Source organism: Pleurodeles waltl, chromosome 2_2 (assembly GCF_031143425.1).
Source record: "Pleurodeles waltl isolate 20211129_DDA chromosome 2_2, aPleWal1.hap1.20221129, whole genome shotgun sequence".
Taxonomy (NCBI): Eukaryota; Metazoa; Chordata; class Amphibia; order Caudata; family Salamandridae; genus Pleurodeles; species Pleurodeles waltl.
The window spans coordinates 1,120,344,614-1,120,356,081 of record NC_090439.1 but is presented as its reverse complement, the minus strand read 5'-3'; the positions used below and the strand labels follow the sequence as shown (position 1 = coordinate 1,120,356,081).

General features: G+C 43.9%; 1 protein-coding gene across 1 annotated transcript; it reads left to right on the top strand.

Annotated features, from left to right (window-relative positions):
- Positions 1–6,060: 6,060 nt before the first annotated feature.
- Positions 6,061–9,981, top strand: LOC138282910 (uncharacterized). Its single transcript, XM_069220932.1, has 2 exons — positions 6,061–7,577; positions 8,104–9,981. Exons 1-2 carry the CDS (start codon positions 6,427–6,429, stop codon positions 8,213–8,215), a joined length of 1,263 nt encoding a protein of 420 aa, XP_069077033.1. The 5' UTR covers positions 6,061–6,426; the 3' UTR covers positions 8,216–9,981.
- Positions 9,982–11,468: the final 1,487 nt, after the last annotated feature.

The window sequence follows — 11,468 nt, the reverse complement described above, 5'->3', positions numbered from 1 at the left end:
ATTAGTCGTATCACATGATCAACCATAGAGGAGGAAGCCTATAAAGTGTTGCATCACACCCAGCCACTCCTCTTTCTTTGCTGCTTCGCAGCCAGATAAGTGTGATTTATCTATTTGCTTAACTGTATTGTGTTTTTTAAATGACGTTGGAGCGGGCTTTTCCCCTCCCTCATTAAGCGTCTCTTGGAACTCTTACAAGTCTAGTGGAGTGGGAGCAGGGAGCGTGGTCTCGCGCTTCCAGCGCAGTCCATCGACAAGCCGGTGAGGTTTTTCTTCCCCTTTCCTTTCCTTCGTTTTACGATCGGCGCTCAGCGTGAGCGCGTTTTATGACCCGCGTTATCTCCCTGTTTTCGGCTCCACCGCGTGTGTATTGGACGCGCGTGTGAAGCCGGCTTCATTCCTGCTTACCGAACCTCCGCCTCTGCTGCAAGCGGAGCGCTTCGGTTGGGCCATCACTTCTACTTTTTCCTCACGCTCGGTCGGAGCGTTTATTACCTAATTCCCGCGCTCGCTCGGAGCGCTGGGCATATTTATTCGTTTTTTCTCCTGGGTTGGACTGTAACGCTCGATCGGAGCGCGGCCCAGTTTTTTCCCCTTTTATTACCTAGGGGGCATTTAAGAGGCACTGCCTCGAGAATAATCGTCGCTTCTGCGCAGAAAGCTTTCCCAGAGTTGGGAAACTTATTCAGAGGTGTTACCTCTCTTCCCCTAAGCATCTTACATCGCGTTTAAGTCCCTCTGAGAAATTCCTACACCGGCTCAGCTCCTTTTACGCCCCAGTGCTGGGACACTGGGGTTGGAACAATTTTGATTCAGGCTGGGCCTGGCTTAAGGGTTTTAACCCTTCAGGACAACTCCCTCCACATCTTAAAGACTTTTTGTGATTACTGTCCTGATTTGTTTTTTCCTGTTGTTACTATTTTATTTTTGACTGCTCCTCTGGAGCTTATATCTGCTGCAATTCAGTATGGCTGGCTATGATGACCCAGCAGAGGAACTGTACTACATGGATGATACTGCTGGCTCTTTTGACCAGGACTTAGTTTATGCGTTTGACGCAGATGTGCGTCACTCAGTTAATCAGGCCTTAGTTCAGGCCATTCAGCCCTTCAAACATCACCTCTTGGGCCTAGTAGAACAACAGGTTTGGGCAGCGCCAGGGAGCGCTTCTACCTTGGAGGATCCCTCATTTGCGGCTATTCCGCAACCCGAAAAGCAACTTTCCAACCCTCATGCTGCAGATTTCCAATCCCTGATAAGGAAGATGGCTAAAGAGCATGATTACAATGCGGGCTCGCATAAAAAGGGTAAGGAGGTTCCAACCTCATCATCTTCCTCGGAGCCCTCCTCAGAACAGGAGGACGCGCCTCCTCGTAAACGTAAGAAGAAAGTCCATCACCAGGAGGCTCCCACCCCTAAGGTGTTAACTTTCGAACCAGAAGACATTGTTCACCCCAGATCCTCACTTTGGCTACCGCCACCTGAGGTGGCGGGTTATGTCGAGGCCCATATCAGACATGGCTTTGATAAAGATATTCGCTCGAGATTAAGATCAGAGTGTCCAAGACCAGATTTTCCATCCAAAGTTACAGAGACTCCGGAGTTAGATCCTACCCTAGTAACTTTTCTCAAAAAATCTGCTAAAGACCCCAAGAAGGGTATTGATCGCGCATGGCGTGGCTGCCAAGATAAACTCTTAGACGTTTCTGGTCCACTAACCAAGATCCTCGAAATAGCCTTTCAGGCCAAGGAATCGGGTGATCCTATTAACCCGGATATTTTGGTAGGCTGGGCTCAGAGAGCTCTATGCTTCTTGGACAATGCTAATTGCGCCATTTCGTCTGAACGACGCAGGTCGGTTTTGATGAAATTGGATCCCAAGCTAGCAGATCTTGCTGTTTCAGAATCAGGACCCGTGGCACAGGGTTTACTTTTTGGTTCGCCTTTCATGAAGGAACTATCTAAATTTGTATCCACCTATGCCAGTCTGGACAAAGCACAAGGATCCATCCGGAGAGTGCTACGTCCACTTTTTCGAGGGGCCGGACGCTACAGAGGGCGTGCTTTCGGCCGCTTCAATCAGCAAGGCACCCATTGTGGTTCCTTTCAACAAGGAAAAGGAGGTTATCAGGGATACGATCCCTCCACAGCTACCTTCTACCCATCAAGGCCTAGGTACGGCCGAGGCAGATTCCGCAGAGGGAGAGCCAAAGGTCAACAATCTTTCTCCCAGGAGTCGGGAGCCACAGGTGAGCTTGGTCTTGAATTCAAATGTGATTTTGGGGGGCAGAACTCAAAAAATTTTGGGGAATTGGCGTCTGATTTCTTCGGATGCTTGGGTCCTAGAGACCGTTCAGGGGTTCAAGCTGGAATTTTACGAATCCCCTTATCAGGTATGCCTTCCCAGGCAGGGACTTTTTTCCCTTCAAGAACACAGTCTTATTTCCGCGGAAATTTTGTCTCTTCTCAATAAAGGTGCCATTATCAGAGTTCCCCATCATCCGTCAGGTTTTGTCAGTCCAGTATTTCTCGTAGACAAGAAAGGGGGCAGCTCGCGCCTAGTTCTCAACTTAAAAGACTTCAACGGTTTCTTACTATACCGCCATTTCAAAATGGAGGGTATCCATTTACTGAGGGATGTTCTCCAAGAAGGAGACTGGTTAGTCCGACTGGATCTAAAGGACGCTTACTTGACAATTCCGATATTTCCTCCCCATCGGAGGTTTCTTCAGTTTTGTTGGGAGATGGACTTTTACGAGTACAAGGTTCTCCCTTTTGGTCTCTCCTCCGCCCCTTGGTGTTTCACAAAGGTTGTGCGTCCAGTAGTGGAATTCCTTCGTTCTCGAGGGGTCAGGTTAATTGTTTACCTAGACGACATTCTTATCATGGCCCAGGATCGAGATCTCTTGTCAAATCACCTTGAATGGGCAGTGTCTCTACTGCAAGATCTGGGTTTTATAATAAATGCTCAAAAATCGGTTCTGTTTCCCTCTCGTCGTATAGACTTTCTGGGTTTCCAGATAGACTCGCTGCAGTCCCTTCTGATTCTTCCATCAGGGAAGATACGTTCAATCAAGAGAGAATTGAGGTGTCTATTATCCAAACAGACTGTTTCCTTGAGAGCGATTGCTCGCATGGTGGGCCTGCTCTCTTCTTCGATTCAGGCGATCTTCCCGGGTCCATTGCACTACCGAGCCCTTCAACGTTTGAAGATATCTCACCTCCAGAAAGGGCTTCGGTATGCAGACCAGATTCCCCTGTCAGAGGAAGCCAGGGCGGAGATGCTTTGGTGGCTCGAGCATATGGAAGCCTTGAACGGCAGAGCCATATTCAGCTCTCTCCCAGATGTAGTGATAGAGTCCGACGCCAGTCGTTGGGGCTGGGGAGCCCGGTGCGGACCAGTTTCCACGGGAGGCAGATGGTCCAACTCGGAGTTGAATCTCCACATAAATTGCCTGGAACTTTTAGCAGGCTCCTTTGCGATCAAGAGTCTTTCCCCCGTCAAGACGAATTGTTGTATTTTGCTTCGCATGGACAATATCTCAGCAGTGAGATATGTCAACAAGTTGGGGGGAACTCGTTCCCGCATTCTGGCGGAGATTGCCAAGGAATTCTGGCATTTTTGCCTTCAACACAGGATTTCGGTGGTGGCGGAATACCTTCCGGGGTCCAGCAACCTAGTGACCGATTGGAACTCCCGTCACCTCAGGGACTTCAGCGATTGGAGGTTACATCCAAGAGTTTTCCAAATGCTTTCTGCGAAGTGGGGCCCCTTCTCGATAGATCTGTTTGCATCTCGACTCAATCGTCAGATGAAACGTTTTTTCAGTTGGAGACCAGATCCAGAGGCATCGAGGACGGATGCTTTCCTTCAGGACTGGTCTCGGGAACTAGGTTATGTCTTTCCTCCCTTCCTGATGATTCCCAGGGTCTTGGCCCAGATCAGACGCCAACAAGCGGACTTAGTTCTGGTGACACCTCTTTGGAGGTCGCAGGCGTGGTTTCCGGTGGCTATGGAGCTGAGTTGTGCTCATCCGCTCCTCCTTCCATTCCGAGAGAATCTTCTCCAGGACCCTCGGGGTCTGTTGCATCCGTTGATCCTGTCAGGCAAGTTATCCCTGATGGCATGGCGTCTTTCAGGGAAAGATGGGTCCTCCCAGGACTTTCGAAGGAGTTGCGGGTGCCTGGTCCTCCAGTACTCACAAACGATATGCTTCAGCGTGGAAGCGATGGAGTGCTTGGTGTAGTGCTAGGAGTGCAGATCCTTCTTCAGCAGGCAACTGTCTGGTCTTGAATTTTCTTTCCTCTCTAGCAGCTTCTGGGTTAGCCTACCGTTCTATTAATAATTATAGATCCGCTATTTCAGCTGGTCATGTGCCGGTGGAGGGTAAGCCCATCGGAGAGTCTCCTATTGTATGCAAACTAATGAGGGGTATTAGGTTAGCTAATCCCCCTCGTCCCCGTTATTCGTCCCTTTGGGATGTTAATGTGGTTCTTCGATTTTTAGAATCTTGGCCTGCTAATAGATTTTTGTCTAGAAAACAATTATCAGCTAAACTCACCATGTTATTGTGCTTGATATCTTGTAAGAGAGTTTCTGATGTTAGGGCTCTGGATTTGGCTGGGAGAGTGTTTTCTCCTGAAGGAGTGTCTTTTTCCATTTCGCGTAGAACAAAATGCAATTTGAAGTTTGTATCTTACCCCTGTTTTGGAGACAATCCCAAGCTTTGTGTGGTGCAGTGTCTTAAAGCTTACGAGGTGAGTACAGAAGAGTTTCGTTCTGATATGGGAGGTCAATTACTCATTTCTTTGGTTAAACCATATGTCCTGCCATTTGATAAAGTGTTGTTTTGACCAATGACTTTGTGTTTCACCACTGCGCATATTAGTCGCTCAATGTTCACCAGTAGCACATGGTATGTTTTGTTCAGTTTAGCCGCCTATTGGCTTTGACATGGCATTAGCCATTACTTTCTGTATTCAGTTTAGCCGCCTATGGGCTTTGACATTGCATTAGTCTGTATTCTGCCTATTGGCTTTGACATGGCATTAGCCATTACTTTCTGTATTCAGTTTAGCCGCCTATGGGCTTTGACATTGCATTAGTCTGTATTCTGCCTATTGGCTTTGACATGGCATTAGCCATTACTTTCTGTATTCAGTTGAGCCGCCTATGGGCTTTGACATTGCATTAGCCATTACATTCTGTATTCTGCCTATTGGCTTTGACATGCTGTATCCAGTCTAGCCGCCTATTGGCTTTGACATTGCATGCCTATTGACTTTGACATGATGTATTCAATTTAGCTGCCTATTGACTTTGACATGCTATTAGATATTCTGCCTATTGGCTTTGACATGATATCATATATTACATTTTGTATTCAGCTTAACTGCCTATTGGCTTTGACATGATATTATACATTACACTTTGTATTCAGCTCCGCTGCCTTTTGGCTTTGACATGATATTATACATTGCATTTTGTATTCAGCTCAGCTGCCTATGGGCTTTGACATGATATAAGACATTGTATTTTGTATTCAGCTTAGATGCCTATTGGCTTTGACATGACACTAGACATTGCATTTGATATTTAGGTTAGCTGCCTATTGCCTTTAACATGACATTGCATTTGATATTTAGGTTAGCTGCCCATTGCCTTTAACGTGGAGTTCTGTATTTTTCCAAGCTGTGTATTTGCACCAGAGAACCAAGATGTTTTGCTCTCACAGTAGACTAGACCTGATAAGAGAGAGTACATGGGCGTCGTTTCTCTTCCCTTGAGCTTGGGAACAGGAGTAGTCTTGGAGACCTGGCCAGTCTCCAAAAGGCTTGCTCAGTTTCCCAGGTCTGAGAGGAGGGGGCACACCTTTGTAACGAATGTAACAGGCTGCAGAGAGTCAGATTCGAATCTGCCGGACCTCGTGCTGGAGCTTGGCGCCAGCTGCCAGCATCCCGTGTGGGTAGATGACACTCTTTCTCGCGGCTGACAGGGGTCATCAGCTTGCAGACCTTAGAAAGATGTAGCTGTAAATAGTTCCTACACGGTGAAGTATTTGTTTTGCTTTGCATTCAATATCTTATAAATATAACCTGCTGTGTATATTGCAAACTGATATATTTTGTTTGATTAACGCGGACTTGAAAGCTACTAATTCGTCATTCATATAACAACAATAAAAGTCTTCTTTGACCTCAGAAGTGCATTTCTGTTGTGTTATGTTAGTGCTTAGAAACTAAATAAGAGGAAAGCACTACAATTGGTACCAGAAGTGGGGTCGGTCATTAAGAGGTGATTAAGAAGGGGTTTGACGAGTTAGTAGATTTCTAAGTGCACACTTTAAAAGTGTAATTGTTTTTTTGTTGTTTGGAGAATTACAGAAATTGTTTTCTGTTTGGAGAATCACAGTAGCACGGCAGACCATGTCTGAGAATACATGTGTTGATGAACTGCCTGATGGTGCTAAGAAAAACTGTGAATTGTTTTCTGTTTGGGGAATTACAGAAGAAAATGCATGTGTAGCTAAAATGCCTGATGTTGTTTTGAGAAATAATTCCCGTTGTATATATGTAGAAAAAGTGTGTTTTGGAAGTAATGATGACAGAAAGGTCTGTATACCTTTATCTGCTTACAGAGAAATGCAGGAGAAATGTAGGCAGTTGGAACATGAAAATAGGAATTTACGTGAGCAAATTAGCCAGGATACAATAATTCAAAATAATGCTGAAAGTTATAAAAATGAAGAATCTTTCTTGTCCCATTCCAGTAATGAGGGGGTTAAGACAGCTCCGAGCTGCACTGAGTTTCCGTGTGAGCCAGGGTTTTTGGCAGCCAAAATGCATTCCTTAACTGATAACAAGGAGGAGAGAGACCAGAATGTGATTTACGAGTTACCGTTGCAAAATGCACAAGTAAAACGAAGGATTTTAGAGCAAGACACCCCGAGTTTCATTAGCTTGTTTGATTTTTGGAAAAAGAATAGCCCTCATTTGAGAGAAATCCTAAGACTTTTGTACATGGTCACTGTGAAAAATAATATGCAGCTGCGCGCTTGTGATTTGGCAAATGAAATAATGCAGACTTTAGGTTTCTGCGCAGTGCAAGAAGGAAAAACTGATGTACATGTAATTCAAGAACAAGGGAAGAAAATACTGCCCCTAGCTAGAATCATACAATGGATCTGGTACTTGCAAGACAGGGCTAGAGTACCACAGATAAAAGAATTACCAATGAAGTTGAATGCACCATTTGAATTCGTGTCCACTGAAGATAAAAAGCATGTTTGTTTTACTAATGATTCATTGACTGAAATGTTGCTTTCTGGCACAGTAGAAGGAACAGAGTTGTATAATGTGTGTCAGATTTTAAAGCAAGAGCTACGTGAGATGTGTCATTTTTACGCTGATTTTTGGTTCTTTGATAATGTTTTAGCCACATGGCTTGTACCTAACTGGTTCAATTACCTTGCAGATGTTAATGAGAAAAATGCAGAGAGAGAAGTGTTCACCCAGAATTCTGCCTTAGTGGGGATGGCTATGTGGGTGCACCAGAAATGTGAAAAAGCCACTTACAGGTGGGCAGAGATGAGAGAGATGCACATTCCCCTAGATTTGATAAAAACTGTGCAGCACGCACAAAAGCAATCTGTCATGCAAGCAGTCACAGAGCAGTTGGGGAGAGGAAAGTTACCAGAACAGAAATGGCAAATTGATCAGGTTTTAGGGAGAGTGATTGCTGCAAATTACCAAGGAAAAATCGAAATTATGCTGATACCTAGAAAAGAATCTGATTCATTCATACAAATTGGAGACAGAATGGCCCAAATTGACAAAAGTGCAGTGAATGGAGGTTTGGTAAAGAATGAGTCTGCCCCAGCCCTTCTGACAGTGCAAGAAAAGGGAAGCTGTGGTGCAGCAGATAAAAACCTCAGTGCTGATGTGTGGGCTGAAGCCCCAAGTGACCCTCCAGAACCTGCAGAAAATATAACAAAGGGCCTCAAAAACGTCCTGCTGATTATAAAACAGGGAAAGAAAGAGGAAGGGTGCAGTTTAAATGAAAAATGTTATTTGCAAGAAAAGTCATACTTGTTTCTTTTGCAGATCCGACCACGTTTCGCCACTGTCCCTGAGTGCGCTGTGTGGTCCCCCTTCCGGTGTGTGCGTGTGGGGTCGGGGAAGGGACCGAATCCCCAACCTGAACCTGGCTGAGTAAAGTGCCAGCACCATGGATCCATTTTGCGCAAACTGCGCCTTCAGTTCAAGTTCAACTTGTTTGCTGTGTTTTTTTTTTTTTTGCCTCTCGTTTGGAACTCTGACTTTTGCTTACCTTCCAGAAAACCTTTCAGGTGGACCGTGCCTCTTTACATGAGCAGAACTCATGCCACATCAAATTGCTAACACTGTTGAATTAGAGACTCATTCAGAGAAAAAAAAAAATAATTGCCCAGTCTTTTCTATGTAGATGTATCTGATGTGAAAGGTTATGAGATCAATGTGTTAATTCACTTCTATTGCTTTACAGGGATTGCTTTGATCATTGAAATTTGATTTGCTGATAATGTTTTTTTTTTGTGCTGATGTTTTTTGTTTTTGGTTTGACACAAGAGATATGTGAAACAAAAATTCATTGGTCAAAGGGCGGAATGTCCTGCCATTTGATAAAGTGTTGTTTTGACCAATGACTTTGTGTTTCACCACTGCGCATATTAGTCGCTCAATGTTCACCAGTAGCACATGGTATGTTTTGTTCAGTTTAGCCGCCTATTGGCTTTGACATGGCATTAGCCATTACTTTCTGTATTCAGTTTAGCCGCCTATGGGCTTTGACATTGCATTAGTCTGTATTCTGCCTATTGGCTTTGACATGGCATTAGCCATTACTTTCTGTATTCAGTTTAGCCGCCTATGGGCTTTGACATTGCATTAGTCTGTATTCTGCCTATTGGCTTTGACATGGCATTAGCCATTACTTTCTGTATTCAGTTGAGCCGCCTATGGGCTTTGACATTGCATTAGCCATTACATTCTGTATTCTGCCTATTGGCTTTGACATGCTGTATCCAGTCTAGCCGCCTATTGGCTTTGACATTGCATGCCTATTGACTTTGACATGATGTATTCAATTTAGCTGCCTATTGACTTTGACATGCTATTAGATATTCTGCCTATTGGCTTTGACATGATATCATATATTACATTTTGTATTCAGCTTAACTGCCTATTGGCTTTGACATGATATTATACATTACACTTTGTATTCAGCTCCGCTGCCTTTTGGCTTTGACATGATATTATACATTGCATTTTGTATTCAGCTCAGCTGCCTATGGGCTTTGACATGATATAAGACATTGTATTTTGTATTCAGCTTAGATGCCTATTGGCTTTGACATGACACTAGACATTGCATTTGATATTTAGGTTAGCTGCCTATTGCCTTTAACATGACATTGCATTTGATATTTAGGTTAGCTGCCCATTGCCTTTAACGTGGAGTTCTGTATTTTTCCAAGCTGTGTATTTGCACCAGAGAACCAAGATGTTTTGCTCTCACAGTAGACTAGACCTGATAAGAGAGAGTACATGGGCGTCGTTTCTCTTCCCTTGAGCTTGGGAACAGGAGTAGTCTTGGAGACCTGGCCAGTCTTCAAAAGGCTTGCTCAGTTTCCCAGGTCTGAGAGGAGGGGGCACACCTTTGTAACGAATGTAACAGGCTGCAGAGAGTCAGATTCGAATCTGCCGGACCTCGTGCTGGAGCTTGGCGCCAGCTGCCAGCATCCCGTGTGGGTAGATGACACTCTTTCTCGCGGCTGACAGGGGTCATCAGCTTGCAGACCTTAGAAAGATGTAGCTGTAAATAGTTCCTACACGGTGAAGTATTTGTTTTGCTTTGCATTCAATATCTTATAAATATAACCTGCTGTGTATATTGCAAACTGATATATTTTGTTTGATTAACGCGGACTTGAAAGCTACTAATTCGTCATTCATATAACAACAATAAAAGTCTTCTTTGACCTCAGAAGTGCATTTCTGTTGTGTTATGTTAGTGCTTAGAAACTAAATAAGAGGAAAGCACTACACCATATCATCCTGTTTCCTCAGCCACTCTCGCTAGGTGGATGCGTTGGTTGCTGAGTGAAGCAGGTATTGATGTTTCTAAATTTGGTGCTCATTCGGCCAGAGGAGCTATGGCATCGAAGTCTTTAGGCTTGGGTTCTCGTTTAGAGGACATTTTAAAGGCAGCGGATTGGTCCTCGCCTTCAACTTTTAAAACGTTTTATTATAAGCCTATTGTGGATATAGCATCGGTGATGGTGAATCAGCTTTGAACAAGCATAATCTGAGCCTCCGGTCCTGACATAGAATAAAAAAAATTCTAGCATTCGCAATAAGAATTTTTCAATTCTATTAAGGACATGGAGGCGAGGATTATCCCGCCGCACTGTGTAAAATATGTATACATAATTGTAAAATTTCATGTTATTTGATTTGTATGTTAATGACTGTACTTCAGTGTTTCCCTCCCTTTTTTGAATAATGGCTATATAAATATTTATTGTATTATTCAGTTTTTATGGCCTGGACTTTTCGTTTTTTCTAGGAAATGATGAGAAGTAATGCGGATTGCCGCGATTTCGTTCTTCTTCCGGTCAAGTCGGATGTCAGTTCATCTGTCCTCAGGATTTTTCGTTGGAGGATTTAGTTTAATCTTTGACTTTTCTGTTGCGAATTTTGAACAAAGAAAGAGGAGTGGCTGGGTGTGATGCAACACTTTATAGGCTTCCTCCTCTATGGTTGATCATGTGATATGACTAATGTTGGGTCATGTAGTTTTTTACTTTCCATGATTTTCATTGGCTGCTGTTAAAATAAAGCATGGAAAGAGAAGCATAATCCTCGCCTCCGTGTCCTTAATAGAATTGAAAAATTCTTATCGCGAATGCTAGAATTTTTTTTTTTATTGCCCATGAAGTGCCGCCAGAAGCCGCTGGTGGATGCTGCAGTTCAGTTGAGTAGTCAATGTAGAATGCCCACTGAGCAACAGCAGAAACCAGGGCAACAGAACAGAAATACATCACAGTTAAATGTACACAAGAATTGTTAAAGCAACATGTCTATGTGTATGGTATATACTGAAATGACATGAAGTTTGCAACAAAGGAAACACAACAGTACAACAGTAACGCAGCGTATAAGTCTTAGCGCCACCATCTGGCAGAGGTTGATCTAGGACTCACTTGTCCTGTGGAACCTTAATACAGCCTCCTGTGGTCCCTTCTACAGTCCCCTGTGGCCATTCGTGTGTTTATGTTGATCTTATTAGCATTCTGTTGATTACTAGGAATGAATTCTCTACTATGTTGCAAAACGTGTGGGAACAAACCAACACACCTGATTACTTTCTCTCACCAAACTACCATTCCTCCACTTAAATTCATGGATACGTAGTGGAAAAAGCTCAC

What these genes read in the sequence shown, in the direction of transcription:
- LOC138282910 (XM_069220932.1), top strand. Translation starts at nt 6,427, where the DNA reads ATGTCTGAGAATACATGTGTTGATGAACTGCCTGATGGTGCTAAGAAA. An exon ending in TGTGAAAAAGCCACTTACAG is followed by an intron (nt 7,578 to 8,103) that starts GTGGGCAGAGAT and finishes TTTCTTTTGCAG; the next exon opens with ATCCGACCACGTTTCGCCAC.